Raw genomic sequence first — 21,138 nt, forward strand, 5'->3', positions numbered from 1 at the left:
CAAAGCCTGTGCTCTGAAACCCTGCCCTACACTCGCTCCCTGGGAAGGAGGGTTTAGGAATGAGACTCCACATGACGGGAGAGCTTTCTTTCCCCTAGGCCATGTTAACACGGCCACAAGGTACACAAATGGCCCCTAGGACACCAGGCCCATCACGCCGGTCCCCGTCTGACACTGGCCCAGAACCAAAGAGAAAGCAGGTCTATAACATCACAGTCCATTTGAAACTCACGTAGCCTAATTTTTTTCAAAGTACATATTTTATTTATATAGATTAGTGCAAGTTGAACATGAATATGGTTTGTAATCCAATTTATACGGCATCACGTAGGAGCTGGCTGTCCTGACCATGGTGGAAGCAGGGCTGATTGGCCTTGGTAAAGGAAATGACACACATTCCCCCAATTTGGAAGCAACTTAATTAGGCAGGGAGTGATTTTTTCCCTTCAACAATGTAGTTCCCAAAGTACAGACAGCTTCTCTCTTCTTTATAGGCCGAGTCGTAGGAGTAGCAAGCTTCTACATTTTGGCTGTGCTTCTGAGCTTTTGGCCTAAGTCCCACCAGCCTCAAAGTTTCCGTGACAACAAAACAAGGATCCACTTGCCTCTGACACTCCCTTCAGCCCCAAACTGTCCTCTTACTCCCAGTTTCTTCTACCTCCCAAATGTCACTGGGATACAAGCAGAACAGGGCTCAGGTGCTGAACTCACCCTTGGGGAGGACTCATTATAGCATCCCTGCATTTTCTCCATTATCGTCCAACTGCCTAGGCCCAATTTAATAACATGCTGCTTGTCTCCTGGAACCGCCTGCCCACTCTGTGCATGGTTGGCAATTCCCTCCCTCCTTTGGTCAATGCGCAGCTTCCAGGCACGTGAGGTTTAAAGGCACATCCGCCACCCCATCAGCCTGTCTTCAGCTTGTAGTGACCACGTCACCAGCTTAGGGCCCCCTCACCATTCTCCTTCCTTTCTGGGAGTCCCTGATTGATCCTGCAAATAAAGAGCAGGGACCTGTCTCCCCACTGTCTGTCTGACTGGATTTTATTTTACCCCTCAGCCCCGATTATCAGAACTCTAGCCCGAGGGATGAAGCTGGCGTGCCTCCTGTGGTCAGTTGGAAGTCAGAAGACTTCCTTAGAGGAGACCCGGATCGCCAGGGAAAGGTATTCATACTGCAGACCCTGCTACTCACTGGGCTCAAAGCTTCCCAAACACAGAGCTTCTGAGACAGGCTGTCTCTTCATGTCTCTTTACCCATAAAAGAAACGAGTAAAGACCCCTGGTCCCTGCCCTCTGGTTCCAGGTTCTGCTAATGTGCGTCGACAGGAGTCTCACCTTCCTGCAGTAATCCTTGCTCTTGAATCATCTATTTGCTGTCTCACTTACCTACAATGGGTAAGTCCTGTTCCCTAACTGACCCCAGTATTCCCACAGAATCACACTCCGGCCTGGAATCTGACTGCCTTTCCCTCCTCACCAGCTGGGACATGAGCTCTGGGAGCAGAGGTCTGGGGACCCACCGAACAGATCCATGTGTTCTAAGAAGCCCACGGACTCCTTCATACCACCCCAAAGGCCCCAGAGTTCAGTCCAGAGGCCATAAGGGCAGCACCCTATGGGGCACGAGGCAAATACAGCACCGGGACCCCACAGAAGCGAGTGATGTGGACTCAGGAGACCACACGAACACTGTCCTCTGTGGCGGCAATTCAGGTCTCTTGGGTAGAAGCAGGAGAAAAGGATAAAATGGCCAAGCAGAGTCAGAAAGTTTTCCTATAATAAGATCCATCTGGGCTTCTCTAGAGAGCAAGACCATAAAATCAGTCAGCCAGTGCGGAGCCTGCTCAGAGCAGACCGTGAACTCAGGAGGGGCCTTCCCCTCTTTCTTGATGAGAACCAGCACTGGGTTTGTGCCTTCTGCTGTGTGTGCCACGGGCCAGAGGGCATCCGATGGGCCCCAGTAGCCAGTCCACTCTCGGCACAGTAAGCTGCAAATCTGGTGATTCCAAAGAAAACAAATGTCTTGTCACAATCTGGGTCTCTAGCAGAAACCTGGCCAGGCGTCGTGGCTCATGTCTGTAATCCCAGCACTTTGGGAGGCCCAGGTGGGATAACGGCTTGAGCTCAGGAGTTTGAAACCAGCCTGGGCAACATGGCCAGACCCCGTCTCTACAAAAACAAAACAAAACAAACTGGCCAGCAGTGGTGGCTCATGTCTGTGGTCCCAGCTACTTGGGAAGCTGTGGCGGGAGGATTGCTTGAGCCCGCAGAGGTTGCCGTGAGCCAAGATCGTGTCACTGTATTCCAGACCCTGTCTCCCCCAAAAACAGAAACCTGAGAAAGAATTTCTCAGTGCTTGAAAGGATCTGACACTTGAATTCAAAACTTACAGCCCTCTTGATTCCGAAGAGTTGTTTTTTTTTTTTTTAATTACTTCCCTATAAGCTCTCAGCAATTATTTCTTGTTTTGTTTTGGAAGAAATTTTAGTGACATTCACTGCGGCTCCCAAGCCCCATCCCACAGCTTGTGAGGGGCTGTATTCTCATCCACTGGGCTTGGCACCAATGCCCTGTAAGCATGTGCCACTCTACCATCTTTCAGTGGGTTTTCTCTGGTGCCAAGGGGATATTCAGTGCCATTTTGCCACCTGCAGATCAAGAGCTCTCCCAGTCTGACGTTCCCAGGACGGAAAAGCCTTAACACAGGGACAGCCTTGGTAGAAACAGTGAGCCCTTCACATGGAGATGAAGTCTTAAAGGTTTGAGCACCATCTTCTGGTCAGTTTTTGGCTTCTGAGGCCGACTCTCCTTTAGAAACTTCATTTATTTCAGAATGGCAGAACCCTAATTGACAAGCTCAAGTGACCTACATATCAGAATGTGGACAGGACCAGAGGCAGGTGTAGTTGGCTGGGATGAGCTGTCCCAGGCTGGCCGGAGCTGGCGCTTGCTGTGGAAACTGTCGGGGCTGGCTGCACAAAGCCAGCAGATGCCAGTCAGTGGGTGTGCTGGTCAGTAAGGCTGTGCCTTCTGTGCTTCAAGCAGGGTAAGACCTGACCATGTGGGAGCAATAAAAGCTTCCATGGTGACCAAAAGTGACCCCTGCCTCTGTACATGGCAATGTGAGATGTGCCTGGAAGGAAGAGGTGGCCCCATCTCTGCCAATGTGGGATCCAACCAGGCACTCCCCTCCACAGGGGGTCAAGCCACACACGGTGGCAGAGAGCCCTGCCTGGTGTGTAAGCACCACACCAGCAGACTCCAACCTTTGGCGTGGAAGGAAAAGAAGATAAATGCTAGTCATTCTTTCCAACGGCAGGAACCTACATCTATCTAATTGCACTTCATAATGGATTCCACAAACCATTAATTATCAGATTATATTTTCGGAACTGAAGATAAAAAAGCTTTGTGAAATTCGGACTCCAAAGGATCGCTGACCTGCAATAAGTGTGGCGGCCTTGGGGAGGTGAGGCAGCAGGCCACTCCCAAGGCAGGGAGTGCATGGCAGCAGAGCCACGGGCAGTCACGGCTGCTCCTCCACACGCAGACAGGACTGCCTGCCTGGTGCTGGTCACGGTCTGCACCACGTGACCCAGAGGGAGCGAGGCTGCCAGGTCAGGCAGATTTCAGCCTTTGATTAAAGGAAGGGGATGAAGATGACACGGAAGAGCTGTGGGAACCAGCCTTCAGGTAAGGAATACCAAGAAGAATGTCCTGGAAAGGCAGAGACTGGCTAGCAGCTGATGCCTCACATTCAACACGTCCAGCAGAAACTCCAAAGCTTTGTTTTGGGAAGGGCTGACAACTGACAAGGCGTTACCAGGCATGGAAATGAGGGCTACGTGTCCTATAGCCATCAGCAGGGTGCTGGGCATGGCCACTGGGTGCAGGGGGAACCCCAGCGGAGGGCAGGATGATAGGACTGAAGAAGGGGCCAAGTGTGCTCACACCTGAGGTCCCTGAATTGTCTGTTGGTGCCCCTCTCACTTTAAATGGCCAGAGGCACTGGCAGCATTTGCAGCCCCACTGTGGGCCAAGCCCCATATCTAACTGCCATTCTGCCCACTGAAGGGTGTTGGCACATCGCGCCTCCTGGGGTACCCTGGTCACCAGCTCCCATGCCACTGCTCTTTCAGACTCTACTTCTGAAGCTACATGTCACTTGGGGATGGACAGTGTCACAGAGGCCGCAGCAGCGGGCCTGTGGGGAAGGAGGCCTGTCTCCTACAGAGGATGGTGCAGTTGGTATTGAGGGCTCGGATGCTGTTGGTTCTATGAGAACAATGAAGCTTCCGTCTGTTTTCTAGGTGAGACTGTGTTGGTTGGTGCTAAGCTAAGATGCTCACCGCTCAGGACAGCCAGGGATGGAGGGCGAAGGGCAAGCTGTGGGGCCTCCTCTCAGCTGCAAACACAGGAAGGCTCTGCCGGATGAACGGCTGCTCATTTGGCCTCACCACAGATCAGCGTCACTGTGCCATCCAGCAAATCCTCCACAGTCACTGCCACGAGCTCAGAGCTGGCCTGAGATGCCTGAGAATCTGGCAACGTCACAAACACCTGTGACCCGGCAAGCTGGGTCTCCTCCAAAGTGATCACCTGCTCTGTCGGGGCCACCGGCTCTGGGGTTTGGATCACCTGAAAGAGAAAGACCATGAGGCTGCTCTGGGCAGTGTTTGCAGTTGGCTCCCTGATTTACATGGTTTTCATCTCATGCTGTAATGATGATATTTATGTTTTCACCTGAGGAGAGCAATTACGTGTGCCTAATGGGAAGAGGCAAGTCTAACCCACCGGCGACGCAAAAGAGAAGGCCAGCAAACCATTTAAATAACTGCACTAAATTGCTATAATTTCGCTCAGTACGCCATCTCGGGGTGCCCGGACTCTATGATTACACACCAGCGCACACGGGCTCCGTTTTTCACACTGGGTTTTCCTGTCTTGGGATGACAGTGCAGAGGTGAGTGCCATGTGAGAGGAATGCCACTGAAGCCAGCTGGTCTCATGCCTGGAACACGGGAACGGGATTGATCCACCACAGGCCCAGGCAGGCCTGGGGCAGCGTCTCTGGACCTCTCACAGGCCCACAGCCTTCCCAGGAGGCCACACAGTGATTGAGCTTAGGAGGAAGACTGGATGAACTGTGACTCCATGCATTCATTCAGCTCACCAACCTGGCGGCCAGTGCCCCCTTCTCTTCTCCACAGCCCACCTATGTCCCTTCCAAATCTGCATAATCTGTTAGAGACAACCTTTCCAACTCAGAGAGAATGAGTCTGTGGTCAGGCATTTCCAATTCCGGCCTAAGCCTCCAAGTTGGTGTTTCTGAACCATAGATGCCAGAAGAGCTAGATGCCCTTGATATTTTTAAAGCAGAGGCCACAGCCACCTTGCTCTTGAGAATCAGCGAAGAGCAGAAAGCAGGAACGAGTGAGGAAGCCAAGCCCAGCTACTTCTCTGTGCTACAGGAGAGAAGAGATCTACTGTGATGTTCAATCAACAATGATCTAGGAAAGTAGTTTTCAAACTGCTTTGCTTTCTTTTTCTTTTAGAAATGGACCCCCCAGCCCCACCTTTTCCCCAAAGGTCATATTATCAAGAACCATAATATACAAAAAAGATAAAAGCAGAGCACCTTTGGTTGATATGACAGCAGAGTGTTGATGGGAGTCCTGCCTACCCAACTTCCCTTCTGTTCCCCAGAGGCCTGCAAGAACCTGGTTTATAAATGACTGATCTATGGAACTGGACAGCGCGACAGTCTAACAGACCAAAACCTCAACCAGTTTATGGTTCCTCTCCAACCCACCCACAAATTACTGGTGATGGATGGACCTGAGTTTATCTTCCTTTTCTGCCCACCCTCTCTGGAGAAGACGGGGAGAAGAGTAAATGAGGATCAGGGAAGCAAAGAGAAGCTGGATCAAGCTTAGTCCTGAAATATCAAGAAGAGGCGTTTTTTTCACCCAGGTAAAGAGGAGAGGCCCAGGTGTGTGCAAGTGTGTACTGTGTCCAGCCCAGAGGCGCTCTCCAAGCGCTTCAACTGCAGGCTGGTCCCTGCCCAACAAAGAGATCCTCTGTCTCTGAGGTTTCCTGCAGTTCTCACCACACCCCACGGTGTTTCTCAGGAGGCAGGGACGTATGCACTGGGGGGAGGGACCAAGCTGTTCCTCTTTTGGAAATTCTTGTTCCAGGCTCGCTCTACCTAAGGGCCACTTCCCATGTGGCCACCAGGAGACTAGAATTTTCTGTCCTGCTTTGTAAGAAGTCCAGAGAGACTCTCTACAAGATCCCTAAAGAGTATCGCTTGGTACTATGACAGAGCCACCTCTAGAGAAGCCTTAGGAACCCTGTGTTAGCATTCTGTGTAGCTGATGGCCCCAGAATCACCTGCACCATCTGTGAGGCTGCTGCCTGGGTTTCCGTGCTCATCACCTTCGGGTGCTCAGATTCCAGGTGACTGTCAAGCTGGGCCTGGGAGGTGAAGAGTTCCCCACAGAGCTCACATGGGAAGGTGGTCTCTGACTGCTTGAAGTGCTCTGTGGTGACATGGTGCTGCAATGCTCCAGGAAAACGGAAAGTAGCAGCACAGTACAAGCACCGGAATGGCTGGGACCCTGGAGGAGAGGGAGACAGAAGAGGAGGGCTGTGGGAAAAATGAGAGAAACGAGGGCAGGAAGACATGAGAGGAAGGAGCAATGGGGATCGAGGCTTGGAGGCAGATCCAGATTTTGTGGGACCTGAAGGTTGTTCAATCTGGGGAGCCTTAAGAAAAATAATACAAAATGACAAAGACAGAGCATTGGAAGGTCCCATGCAAGTGAGGGGCCCTGAGACGACAGTTTCATTAGTATTAGATTCAGGCTAAATCTGTCTCTGTAGAAGCCCATTATTCATTCAACTGCAGATAATCATGCTGACCATACTATATTTCATCAATTCTAAGAAATACATTTTAACATCTCTGAAATAGGATCGATGGCACCTTATGACTTCTGTGGGCTAAGGCAGTCAGGTGCAATTGTCAATGTGCACACGAACATCAAAAGTGGCAGCATCAAGACTTACAGAATGGGCGTCCACGGCTTGGAAGAAACTCCCTAAGACAGGAATGGTGCATGTTTTTAACGCATGGAAACCAAATGGTTTAGAAGGGAGGAGGTAAGTGATGAAAGGTTAGCTATATTCCCAAAGCAGGAATCAAAAGTAGACTAGTTTTACATAATGCTCAAGAGACCAAAACCAATGGCCTTCAATTCTTTGATGGAATCTTATATTACGTATTCCATCATCAATGTTCTTGATGGCAGAGTAAACACTGTGTGGAAAAACATGCTTGTTGACAATCTGAATTGAATGTTACTCTGAGAAGCTGGATTCTTCCCTTAATCAGTTTATTTTTTATGTTTTCCTTTTTATGTATGCACACTACAGTGAGTGACATGATAAAAATCTATGTCAACTTAAGTCCAAAACAGCACTTAGAATAACGTAGATATTCTAAGTGATAAGAAAGCACAGTTTAACTGACAGTAGTTTTTCTTTCTTAATAGTTCATTAAAAATGGTACATCTTATTTAGTCGAACGTGGTGGCAGGCACCTGTAATCCCAGCTACTTGGGAGGCTGAGGCAGGGAGAATTGCTTGAACCCAGGAGATGGAAGGAGTGAGCCGAGATTGCACCACTGCACTCCAGGCTGGGTGACAAAATAAATAAATAAAAATGGTATATCTTATAACTGGAATTGTATTTATTTATTTTTAACTGGCACTTTAGATTTGATGAAATATAGCAATAACGATGACAATCACAGTTACCGCTTAAGGGATGCTTATTGATGCCAAGGCCTTCAGTTTTTCACACTACTCTATGAGGCAGGTGCTACAACTGTTCCCATTTTATAGATGAAGAAACTGAGGCACAAGTTTGTTAAGCAATTTAGCCTGGGTTGCAAAGCTGCAAGTGGTGGGGAGGAGACTCAGGCCCCGGCAGTCTAGCCTAGAAGCATGCTGACGGGGTACTGACCTGAATGCTGGCACTTGACGTGAACCTGCAGCAAGGCTGGCGTGGGGAAGAGCTCCTTACACTGGTCACATTCATGGAACTTCATATCTGTGAAGTGCATAAGGAAAGACGTGCTGGGGAAGAACAAATGGTTGGCTTTCCAAGGCTAAAGAGTAACAGGGCTGGAGTTGGGGCGATGGCCAATACTTAGCAAGCATCTACCAAGTGCCAGGAATCTTATAACCTATGGTATATTTGTACAATCTAGTGGTAAAGAGCAGGAGATCTGGATCCAGACTGCCTGGATGCTCAGAGGGATGTTGTGAGAATGAAATGAGAAAATATACACGAGGTGCTTAGCATGGTGTCTTGCACCTAGGAAACACTCTGTAACTGACAGCTGCTGTGATTATCACCAAATTTACCTGCAAAGTAGGTTTTAATAACTGCCATTCTGGAGAGAAGAAAACAGGCTCAGAAAAGAGAAGTCACTTGCCAAGGTCATGCAGCTGATAAGTGCTGGAATCAGGATTTCCACTCAGGCCTGCCTACCACCGAGGCTGACACCCTTCCTAGGTGCTGCGATAAGTTCTCACTCACGAGTGGTGGGAGCTTACACTGCTCTACGCTTCCAGGTTTGAGAACCACTGCCACTCAAGCTGCTGCTACTGACTGCTGCTGCTATGGACTGGTGTGGCAGCCTTCACGTGCGCTGGCGCAGAAAAAGGCAACGACCACCGCACACCACACTAGACTATTAGAAGTGAGGATTTCTGGTGGCACCCAGGAGGCTACACCATCAAGCCCCTCTCACTCTCTGCCGGCGGTACCCAAACGTCACCTGCATGCTCTGCTTTGATGTGCTTCTTGTGCTCAATGGTGTTGGGGAAGGTTTTGTCACAGGAGCTGCACTGGAGTGATGAGAACTTGGAAGATCGGTGGTTCTGAGCAGCAAATACATCAGGGTGGTGGGTCCGATTGTGGTACCACAAACCAGATAATTGCTGCAAGGAATTTGGCAAGTGTTAGGTCTTAGAAAGTTCCAGCAAGCTGGAGAGTTCACGAGGCTCGAAAACACACACACTTCTGGGTAAGCTGATGTTTCTAGTATCACACACTCTTACCTATCACACTGGGTGCTGATGTGAGGAGAGGCTGGTGTTTGTGAGAATAAGGCAACGACATATTCATTGGGAAGCCACTACAGGGCAGGGCTCCCGGGAGTCCTTCACAGGCTCATTCCTTACAATAAGGCTATGACGGAGGCGTTAAGAGTCTTCCTAGTGAGCTGGAAGCGGAGGCACTGAGGGGCTAAATGACTAATCATAACATCAGGAGATAGCAGGACCAGGACTCAGGCCCGGGCCTTCCAACTGAAACACCTGTGTGCTTTACCACTGAGCTGCATCTCACGGCTTCCCAGGAAGCTGGGGCACAGCAGAGCAAGCTGCTGGAAGAGTGCACACTGCCCTTGTCCCGTAAGCAAGAGTCCCTCTCCTTCCCGGGTTCCAGAGCAGCACTGGGAATACTTTCCCTAAAATTCCACGCCATCCTAGGGCTCAAACCCAGGTCTCCATTCCGGAATGCTAATGTCACAACATGAGCCTTGGCACAAAGTTAGCTCTCAATTTTCGCTGAGCTAAAATTAGCAGTTATGCTTCTTTGTCTATACCCAAATCTCATAGATGCCAAAAGGACCATTCTTTTCTCTGTAGTTTTAAAGCTTCTGATAGATATAGTTTCTTTTTAGTTCTATACGGGGCTTCACTTCAATTACATATCAAATCCTAAGGTAAAAAGGCTGAGCCCTGCCCTGGAAGTTAAACAAACAAACACTAATTGTGCCAAACAAGGTAATTCCAGGTAGTGTTCCACTCCCCATTGCCGCTCTCATGCTCGACACATGGGAGTGATGGGTTCTATGGAAGGTGAGCATCCAAGGGGAAAAGCAGCATTCAGTTCACCACAAGTCTGCTGGCTAAGAGAAGAAGCGTATGAACTCTTGCTCCAATAATGAGCTCCCCAACTGCAGCACTCTGACCAGATCTCCTTAGAGAATCTGGATCACAAGCTGCATCCTTCATGAGAATCAGCCAATTGTCACATCCTGGATACAAGATATGATCTGCAAGCCAGCAACCCAGGCATCAGGGCAGATCAAATGGAGAGTAGGTCAGGGGTTAGGGGAAGAGCTCCCAGTGGCACCTGAGGTCACCTGGTAGGCCTTGTTGCAGATCCCGCAGCTGAAGGGCTTCCCTCCAACGTGGGTGACCATGTGCCGCTCCAGCATGGACGGGGCACTAAAGATCTTCCCACACGTGGGGCAGGGGTGGTACTCTTTGGAGTGCACCTCATGGATGTGCTTCCGGTGATCCTGAAGAGTGGGGAAACTCATCCTGCACTTCTTGCAGTCATAAGGATCTTCTATGTCTGGTTTCATGGGACATCCACGAGAGGAAGAGGTGGAGGGGAAATGAAAACACCACAGGCAGCCATCAGTGAAACACTGGTTGTTGTGTACAGCAACAAATGTGAAGACTCTGCTTAGACAACAGGCAGGGTCACAGACTCCAAGGATCAGAAATCAGTGTAGGAGTCACCTGACTATCCCTACCTTCATCCCAGGAGGTGGGCTTCCTCCAGGGTTTTGAGATTAACTATCTCTGCAGCATCATGTAGTTCATCTCCATTCCTCATTTTACATCTTACAAGTTAAATTACACTTTACCACTTTCCAGGGAGTTTCACCCTGGCTCATCCTGCTTGCAGTGGGCATTCTGGAGTTTTCTAATTCTCTGTAGAGGATTTCCAGCACATTCCCCAGAGCATCACTAATTCCTTTGTCATCAACAGCACAAGTGGAGGGATGCTTCCTTTCTCCCCACTTTAGATTCAACAATAAAAACATTAGCATAATGAGTGCTCTATGACAGGCATATTCTAAGCGCTTTATGTAAATTAATTCACTTAATCCTTCCAATAACTCTATGAGTAGGTTCTATTATCATCCCTATTTTACAGATTAGGAAAATCAAGGTTTAGAGTAGTAAGGCAGTATCTTGCCCATGGGCACTATTAAGAAATGGCTGAACTGAGTAACAATCCCATCTCTCACTCCCAAATCCATGCTCTGAGAGCTACATGCTTAATTGGATATGCCAACTCTTCAGTGAGACCCCCAAAATAAAAACTAGTAGTGATGAAGAATACATTTGCCATCCTATGGCAGGAAACTTTGGTATTTTTCTTAAAGCAACAGAAATCAAAATGTTTTAATAAAATCTTTTGCTCACAAGCCAATCTTTTATGTGCATTGATTCAGATTAATTCAGGAATTCTGACATGCAGCAGCATCACTAACTAGTTTCCCTGTGGACATGAGCTCTTGAAATCTCAGTTTTACACCATCTTCTAAGACACTTTGATGCAGCTTTCTATAAGCAACAATGTGGTTCTATGAAACAGGCAAGAAATGGGAAAGGGGGGCCTGGATGCTAGGCCTGCCACGGATGATATAGTTTAGGGTATGGCAAAGTATTCTCGGTCTTCTCCCTTCTGAAAGTTAATAATGTCTTCCCCTTTCCTGATGCCCATGTATTGCTACTGGGAAAGGAAGAATAAAGCAGAATGTCATTAAAGAGGTCAAGAGGACATCAAAATTGTGGCGCTGGATCCAAGCCAAATCTCTCATCTGGAAGCCTACTGTAACTGGATTTTTCTGGACAGCCTTGTAAACTCCTTGGAGGGAAAGAGCCACACTTTATTTCCCCTGCATCACCCAGGGTCTAGCCACATGCTGGGCACATAGGAGCTTTGGCAAAGTCCTTGCTGGCTGGCTGACGACAGACTTGGATGTGTTTACATAAAGCGCACTTGTGAGACACTGTATCTGCCAACAGCTAGAAACTGGTGTGTGGGAAGAGGGGTGGGGAGGGAAGAAGAGTATGTGAGATGCGTGGCATGCAAAAAAGACAAGCTTTGATGGTGACAAATGGCATCTGAGAGGGTTGCCCCTGTCACCAATAATAATAATATCTGGCATTACTGAGCATTTTCTATGTGTCAGGCGTGGAGTGTCATGCTTTACATGTGATCTCATTCAATTCTAATTACAATCCAAGGTGGTGGCATTATTATTTGCTCTAGTTTACAGAAGGGGCATAAGAGGCTTAGAATGGTAAATAAATTTGTTTAAGGCCTCAAGGAAAGTAAGCGTCAGGGTCAAGATTCAAGTCCGAGCCTGTGTGATTCCAGACTCCAAGCTCTTAACTCCCCTGCTGTGCTGTGCTGATTACACTCCTGCTTCAACAAGAGAGGCTGAAGAAAATGTGATGTGGCCAGCCAAATGCCATGCTGGCGATTTCCCGATGGTGTAATGAGGAATCACAGAATTTCTTTGTCCTTCCTTCCTCTGTGTGTGTGTATATATGTGTGTGTGTGTGCCCATGCACACATGCACGCCGAATACAAGTGTGTTTTTGTCTGTGTCAGTTCTCACAGAAGGGGAGAAAGACAGGGGCAGACCCCACCAACTGTGTGAAATACAACGGCACTCGGAAGAGAATGCTGGGCAGGAGGTTTTGAAGGGAACATAACCAAGGCCCACTCACGATGGTAGACATTAACTCAGAAAGTGTCTGGACTGCTCCTATGGGAAAAGGCAGATGGAAGATAGACTCATGGAAATATTCCAGTGCTCTGTGAGCCAATCAGTTATAGAGGCTTTTCCCTTCAAACAGAATTTGCCTCTGTTGGACAAATGGTGCCGGGTAGGCTAAAAAGGAAGACAGGGAAGCAGCCTGGCCAGAGAGAAATAAGCGTCATATGAGAAACCTTAAAATGAGATTCTTCCTGAACTAGGAAGGAGGGACTCTGGGTTTTGCAGGGGAACAGGTAAGGGGAAGACACTGAATGGAGCTTGGGTCTGATGGATTGACAACTCTGCTGCAATTGTGACATGCTTTCCCAGTGCCAGGCTGGCATCGAGGGCTTAAGATCCACAGCCTCAGTACATACTGTGAAAGGTATGCAGATGGATGGAGAGGCCATTGGCTTGCCGGAAGCCCTTGCCACAGTCCCTGCAGACATAGGGCTTGTCCCCAGTGTGGGTCCTCACGTGGCGGGACAGCTCAATGGACTGGGCAAACACAGCATCACAGTACTGGCACGCATACATTTTCCCTGCAAATACACAGGAGCTTATTAGAGTCAGCACTAAACATTTATGGCATGGCTACAAACAAAATCTAATTCTACAGCACGTATCAGGGAAATATCATCTGGTGGATGACATTAAAACATCAGGCAGTCTGCAATACGCTGGGTGAGATCTGAGCTGTCTCGTCACATGGCACCTCACAAACACAGCCGATCACACAGAAGGTGCGAGTGTGGTTGGACAAAGGAGTAAGGACGGAGTTCTCGCTGCACAAGACAAACCATCTGTTCATCAGTCACCGCAAGTATGAAAGAGCGTACTCTATTCCCGCAACCAGATACATCCCTGTGCCCAGAAATTAGTGGGTTTGGATCCCCTTGCAACATATACCGTCTGGATTTGCAACTGCACACAAAGGTGAGATACGTGGATACAGAGAAGAATGAAAGCCTTCTTTCAGTCGCTTGCTATAAAGTTATTATGTATCCCTCGGTTTCTCTGTTTTCACATGCGCATAATGAGGAAATAATGACCAGACTGCCAAAGATTGTTAGAAAATGTGGGTAAGGAACAAATCCGGAAAACTGGCATTTGTGAGAAATGCTAGACCAATTGAACCTCCAAGCTCCCTTATGGGCCAAGAGAGCAAACAGGGCAATCGGTGAGGCAAGGCTCCAGAACCCCGGATCCCAGGTCTACCACAACTAGGGCAAGCAGCCTCATTTTCAGTGTTTATGTATTGGGCTGCAAAATAAGATTTTGTTAGGGAAAAAAGGGTTCCTTGAATGGAGAGGTGAAATTATTGAGGAGCCTGGGGCATAGTCCTTGACGTTCTCAATCCTCAGTTTCTAGATGATCTCTCAGTGCCTCATACACCATCTGTAATGGATGCCTCCTGTAGTATAGCTCCAGCTTGCATCTTTCCCCAGAACTCCAGATCCGTATGTCCAACTCCCCACTGCCCTGCTCTCCACCTGGATGTCTAGTAGGTATCTCCAATGCATCAGAGAGGCCACTATTTGTGGTAATTTGTTACAGCAGCAGGATAAACTAACACACTTCACAGAAAAACCAAAAGTCCTCATCTGTTTTGGGAACCCAAAACAGAGCTCCCAATGCTCTATCCCCACCCTCCCCACAGCCACCACCCACATACTCCCCCATCTCAGTCAACGGCAGCATCACTCAGTTGCTCATGGCAAAGCCCCAAAGCCTTCAGTTCCTTTACTTCCTTTCTTTCCTTCACATCCCACATTCAATCCACCATGAGTCTTGTTACCTCCATTTTCAAAAATATATCCTAAAACTTGAACGTTCTTTACAACCCCCACTAACACAACTCTAGTTGAAAACTATATCATCTCTACACTGGATGGCTCTAATAGCTTTCTGTTTCCCTCTTGCCCTACTATAGCTTATTGTCTGGAGTGGCCAGGATTAACTTCTGAAAATGTAAATTAGATCCTACCACTCATTCTCTGCTCAAAATCCTTCTATGGCTTCATGTGGTAAGTGGGATAATGGGCCCCGAAGATGTCCATGTCCTAATTCCTGAAACCTGTGTGTATGTTACCATACATGGCAAAAGGACTTTGTGAATGTGACTGGATTAAGGATCTTGTGATGGGGGGTTGTCTTGGATTATCCAGGTGGGCCCAATGTAATCGCAGGGGTCCTCATAAGAGGGAGGAAGAGGAGCAGAAAAGGAGGCATGGCGATGGAGGCAGAGGTTGGGGTGATGTGGCCAAGAGCCAAGGAATGCAGGCAACTTCTAGGGGCTGGAAAGGCAAGGAATGAGATCTCCCCTAGAGCCTCCAGGAGGAACTCTGCTGAAAGCTTGAATTTAGCCTCATGAGATCCATCCTGGATTGCTATCTTCCAGAATGGTAAAAGAACATATTTGGGTTGTTTTAGGCCAGTATTTGTGGTAATTTGTTACAACAGCAGGATAAACTCACACACTTCACATAAAAACCGAAAGTCCTCACCCTGGCTTGTAAGACCCTCCAAGGTCCAGCCTTTGCTAGCATCTCTGGCCTTATTGCTTAATGCTCTTCCTCTTTGACTCTGCTTTAGCCCCTTCTAGCTCTCTCTGGTCTGTCGTGCGGGTAAAGCTCATTTCCACTGGGGAGGTGCTCTGCACTTGGGATGCTGTCCTTCTAGGTCTTCCACTGGCTCCATTTCTCACTTTGTTTAGGTTTCTCCACAAATGCCATCTCGCAGAGGCCTTCTCTCATGATACAAATAGTGTTCCCCAAGCCCTGTCCCCTCACTGTGTACCCTGCTTTATGCTTCTTCATAGCAATAACTGCTATCTAAATTTATACTATATATTTACTTGTTTATTGTCAGTTTTACCGAGTGGGATGTAAGTCCCATGACAGGGGTGCGTATATTTACAATACCCCATGCCTGAAAAGAGTACTTACGAAATTCATTCACTCAGCAAATACCGGTTGAGGGCCTACTTTTGCCAAGTACTAGTCTAAGTCCCATGGATGCAGCAGTGGGAAAAGAAAAACTAACAGCTTGCCCCTCATGACTCTTGCATTCTAACAGGGAAGACAAAGCAGAAATAAAGTAAATTACTAAAGTAGATACTATATCATATGAGAAGCACTATGGGAGAAAAATACTGCATGGAAACCAGGGGTGGGGTGCTGAGACCTTACAGAGGGTGGCCAGGAAGGGACTCACCGAGAAGCTAAGTGTGAGTAAGGTCTCAAAGGAGGTGATGAAGAAAAGCATGAGGTATCTGACGGGAAGTGTTCCCAGCAAAAGGAAGGGTAAGAATAAAGGTCCTGGAGCAGGTGCCTGCAGGCCTGAAGGCTGGCCAGAAAGCTAAAATGTACAGGCCTAAGAGATGAAGTCAGAGAGGAATCAGGAACCTTAATCACGGAGGGCCTGAGAGGCTATCTCAAGGACTCTGCATTTCACAACTGACTGGGACAAAAAGCCACTGAAGAGTTTGGAGCAGAGAAGTGACCTGATAGGGTTTACTTATTTTTTAAGTATCAAGAGAAATGGTGAGAGCAAGACCAGCTTTGAGGCTACTGTGACAGTCCAGGTCAAACAATGGTTGCATTATAATTTACATGTAAGTGCTCTAAACAATACGTAGACTCCTCCAAGAAGCCTTCCCTGACAATGCACTTCCTCTTCCCCTCCAACTGGACTAGAGACCCCTTCTCCATCCTTCCTCATCATGCTGGTGTTATTCCACATCATACAGCTGAGAATCTGCATTGTAACGGGCACCACACTCCCCTCCCCCTGCCCCCTTCAGGCCACAAGCTATGGGCACACAGGAACCCCAGCTCAGCTACTCGGCATCTGCCACTGCCTGATCCACAGTAGGTGCTCAGTCAGGGTCCTTGTCATGCTTGAATTCGACCTCAAAGCTAAAAGAATTTTATGTAAATTCTCTCTAACTTTTAATGGCAAAAACCGCAATGACTTTTCCACAAACCTAATACAAAGTCATAGGAGGTTAGCCAGCCTCTTTCAGAAGCTCTCCCAGTAAGCAGTTTACATGTCTATGCACAGAGCTATTCCCAGTCGTCTGTTTGCCTAGAGGTTGTGCATTGTTATTTTATTTTATTTTATTTTTTTATTTTTTGAGATGGAGTCTTGCTCTGTCACCAGGCTGGAGTGCAGTAGTGCAATCTTGGCTCACTGCAAGCTCCGCCTCCCAGGTTCACGCCATTCTCCTGCCTCAGCCTCCCGAGTAGCTGGGACTACAGGTGCCCACCACCACGCCAGGCTAATTTTTTGTATTTTTTAGTAGAAATGGGGTTTCACTGTGTTAGCTAGGATGGTCTCGATCTCCTGACCTCGTGATCTGCCCGCCTCGGCCTTATTTTTTTTGATACTTAACTTTCGTGGGTACACAGTAGGTGTATATATTCATGAGGTACATGCGATGTTGTGATACAGGCAAGCAATATGAAATAACTGCATCATGGAGAATGCGAGATCCATCCCCTCCAGCATTTACCCTCTGTGTAATACATAATCCAAATCACATTCTTTACTTAAAATGTACAATTAAGTTATTATTGACTATAGTCACCCTGTTGTGCTATCAAATTGTTTTGTTTTTGAGATCTATATCACACCTAATCCAAATGGGGTTTAGGCAGTTTATAGTGAAGTCTGCAGGAGAAATGAACTGCGCCCGGCCTTACCTTCCGAGTGCTTCTTTTTGGTGTGATAGGCCAGGGCGGAGGCCTGGGTGAAGGTCATGAGGCAGTGCTTGCACATGAATGGGCGGTCCCCGGTGTGAAGGCGAAGGTGGTTCTTCAGGGTGGAATTGGCTGCAAACTTCGCCCCACACTCTTCACAGGAGAAAGGCTTCTCATCAAAGTGCTCTGTCAGCTTGTGGTACTGCATGCCTAGGGAAGCCACGCATACCAGAGACCAAAAGAGATGCTACTAATCAGTGTTAGGAATCTCGCACAGGATGCCAAGAGCACTGTCTCAGGCCAGGCCTCCGGAGGAAGCACAGCACGAAGTCCAGGGCGCCAGGCCACGCTTGTGCCCCCTGCACACAGCCACGCTGCTCTCTGCCCACCAACTGGCATCCCCAAAGTCACCTGGCCTCATTCCTGGATGGAATCCCTTCTCTCTCTTAAATAGGACCCTGACACCCAGAACTAGGGAAACTCAACTTGCTTTTATATTTCACTAGGTTTATACAAATTCTAAGACAAGGGAAAACCATTCTGACTATACATCCCATGATTTCCATGACTCTTGTTTGTTACCAAGAAACAAGTGGCACATGGAAACATGAGCCAGGTATTAAGCAGCTGGTTATCACTGTAAACAGTAAGAGCTACAAGTTACTGTGTGCTCGCTCTATTACAGGCAGTGCACTGGTGTTTAGCTCTGTTACCTTAAGCCTTCATAACAATCCAACAAAGTTAGCGGCATCAGGGTGCTGCTTTAATAGATTTGGGGAAATCAAAGCTAAGGGGGCTGATTCCAAAGCCCATGCTCTTCTCAAAATATTACCCTGCATCTGTAGGAACCTGCTCTATTTTCTAAGCCCACCCACAGCCCTCACTGCACACAACAAAGGGCAAGGCCTGAAATCCAAACTATAAAACCCACAGTTATCATCCTCTGTTCCTTTGCCTTCTTGAACGTACCTGAGGCATGGGCAAATTCTCTCCCACAGAGGTCACATGTCACTGGAAGCCTCTTCTTCTTCTTCTTGGGTGCGTCGGGCTCTCCACCTGCACCATGGGCCTCCAGCTGATGTTTGTCCAGCTCTTTCTTGGAATCCTTGGTCTCCCTGCACTCCTTACACTGCACCTGTTTGCTCTTGGCCACCCGGCAGCGCTTCATGTGCACCTTCAGGCGGCAGTAGAAATGGAAGCTTTTGTCGCAGGCCTTACAGACGAAGCTCTTCTTGGCAGGGTCTGGGGAGGCAGAAACCTCTTTCTCTTGCCGTCCTGGCAAGGAACCAGTCTCTCCTTGATCGTTCTGTTCCCCAGGCTGGCTGTCTTCTTTGGCTGCCTTTTCATCTTCTTTGTTGTTGGCTTCAAGGTGAAATTTATTACTCACCCTCCACGTTTCCTTCTCTCCATCTTCCTTAGTAAGGACACCTGCAAAAGACAGACAGCTTGTGGCTCTGCAAACTCTGTTTCTATTTTGCTTTATAACATTTCTAACACAAAGGAGACTAGAGACTACTTGAGATCCTCAAAACACTCTGAAGTAATATCATTGTCCTCTTTACTTTCCAATAAACACAAAGAACATTTTCCCTCTATGTCTCACGACTTTTTTAGGTATTGAGAGCGTATAAAATGAATACGTAACTTAAGGTTGTGACAAACTCTGATATGAACTGCTGCCTCTTTCTTCAGGAAACAATCAGGGGTGCTGACAGGAACCCCCTTCCCACCCGGCCCGTTCCTTACCAAGGTATGCTAACTCGTGCATGACAGGCTGCAGGCCTGGAAAAGATTTGTGGACACTGCAGAGGAGGTGGCATATTTCAATGGCCGAGACTGATTTTTCCACGGCTCTACTCAGCACTGCTCTCAGGGAAGCTTCAGGGCTGGCTGTCTCAGAGGAAATGCTCAGAATCTAAATGAATACCAGGAGACAAAGGTGGTGGGTTAATCTCAGCAGATTTTCTCCATGGTTTTCAACTTAAAAAAAAAAAAAAAGCTAATCCCAGGAAGGCACTGCTCTATTTATAAGCAGTTTATACATCGCCTTGTGATAAATGTAGTGGACAGCTCTGTTTGCCAAAGAACAGGAAAACTAACAAAACAAAACAAAAAAAGAAGCATGTATCCAGATAAATATGCAAATACAAAGAAGATATATGCAGGGAAGCATAAAGCATTTTCTATAAGAAATAGCTTATCGGAAGCTAGGAGTCTCCCAAAGACCTTTTCTGGATTTTAATACTAAAAGCTTGAAAAGCTATAGGATTTGGTCATCGGTGTGTCTGTCTTGAAAATCAGAGTAAGTTTTCATAATATATACTTGTCTCAATGTCTGGAAGTAATTCTGCATGATCAGTGGCTTCATATTTTTAGATACTTAGATATACCCATTTAAACGTCATTTTCTTTCACAAAGAAACTCAGCGTTTTAAAGAAGGTTCAAATAGAAGCTTTAAAGAGGCCAAGAATATTATTTCAAAGCCGTCGTCCTCTTTCAGAATGTTAGAGCTATCAGCAGAAAGAGTCGGTACACTGAGAAAATAAAGCTAAACCATCCACAGATGGCCAAATGGAATTTTCATTTTGGAAGATATTTTATTTCTGCTCTTTTCAAGTCTATCTAAATAAACCTGATGTCCCTGGAGGCAGGCATGAGACTAATTAGTGAGGCTAAAACTGATCAACTGCAGAAACCCCATTTCTGAAGTTGTGGCATGCTGGAGAGAGTCTAACAGATGAATCTTTCCTCTGAAGCCCTACAGAAATGTGTGCCATCTTCTTCCCAGCTGAGTCAGACCAACATGTGGCTGTCACCTGCACAGAGAGAGTCAGAAACCCGCCCTTCTGCACACCTTCCACACCTACCGGAATCAACAGGGCACTACATTTGAATCTGTAGTTTAACGTCATGTTCCTTTCTTGTTCTTCCCCACTCAAGATGCACATGATCCTGGGCTGGACACCCATGAGTTCCCCCAGTCCCCACCTGGTATTCCTGGGATGCTGGCCACATTGTGTGAGGCCTTACAGAAAATGAGCTGGCATTTTTTGCTACCCCATATGGGCAAAAGCTTTGTTCTATCTATGTTTATCTTGGCTCTTTATAGAAGCCAGAATAAAACATGTAATAAGACCAGTTTTACTTTCCTTCATCTGAGACAAGCTGCTTCTTAGAACAGGTAAGAGAACAGTATCATGGCTCCAGGGGATACCAGGTTTAGACAAATGGAATAAATTGGTTTGAGTCATAGGAACCCGGGTTCAAATCCTGACATCATCTCCTCCCTGCCGGAGCATTTTAGACAGGTAACTTAACCCCTTGGGGCCTGAGAACCCTTGTCTATAAAATGTGGTAACATCACCTGCCATGTAGAGCTGGAAGGATTAAAAGAGCAAACGTGTTAGGAAGCATTAGCCTAGCACGGGGTACAGATATTGGTTCCAGCCAGGCATGGTGGCTCACGCCTGTAATCCCAGCACTTTGGGGAAGCTGAAGTGGATGAATTACTTGAGGCCAGGAGTTCGAGACCAGCCTGGCCAACATGGCGAAACCCTGTCTCCACTAAAAATACAAAAAATTAGCAGGACATGGTGGTGCACACCTGTAATCTCAGCTACTTGGGAGGCTGAGGCAGGAGAATTGCTTGAACCCGGAAGGCAGAGGTTGCCATGAGCCAAGATCGTGCCACTGCACTGCAGCCTGGGTGACAGAGCGAGACTCTGTCTCAAAAGCGAAAAAGAAAAAAAAAAGAAGGAAAACAACCCAACCAGATATTGGTTCC

At 47.5% G+C, this 21,138-nt stretch overlaps 1 protein-coding gene across 8 annotated transcripts in view; it reads right to left on the reverse strand.

Annotated features, from left to right (window-relative positions):
• Positions 1-241: 241 nt before the first annotated feature.
• ZBTB40 (zinc finger and BTB domain containing 40) overlaps positions 242-21,138 on the reverse strand; it is a 79,654-nt gene continuing 58,757 nt past the window's right edge. For 5 of the 8 annotated variants that reach the window (XM_077970618.1, XM_001101372.5, XM_077970614.1 and 2 more), the window contains 9 exons: positions 19,100-19,268; positions 18,323-18,781; positions 17,357-17,563; positions 13,028-13,192; positions 10,227-10,441; positions 8,853-9,015; positions 8,033-8,119; positions 6,397-6,623; positions 242-4,641 (listed from right to left, as the gene is read on the reverse strand). In XM_077970618.1, coding sequence (XP_077826744.1) covers positions 4,447-4,641; positions 6,397-6,623; positions 8,033-8,119; positions 8,853-9,015; positions 10,227-10,441; positions 13,028-13,192; positions 17,357-17,563; positions 18,323-18,781; positions 19,100-19,268 — 1,887 coding nt within the window. In that variant the 3' untranslated portion in view covers positions 242-4,446. Of the gene's footprint in view, positions 4,642-6,396; positions 6,624-8,028; positions 8,120-8,852; positions 9,016-10,226; positions 10,442-13,027; positions 13,193-17,356; positions 17,564-18,322; positions 18,782-19,099; positions 19,269-21,138 lie in introns of all 8 variants that reach the window. The other 3 variants (XM_077970609.1, XM_077970624.1, XM_077970600.1) reach the window with 1 other exon arrangement.

This window comes from Macaca mulatta, chromosome 1 (genome assembly GCF_049350105.2).
Source record: "Macaca mulatta isolate MMU2019108-1 chromosome 1, T2T-MMU8v2.0, whole genome shotgun sequence".
NCBI classification, from domain to species: Eukaryota; Metazoa; Chordata; class Mammalia; order Primates; family Cercopithecidae; genus Macaca; species Macaca mulatta.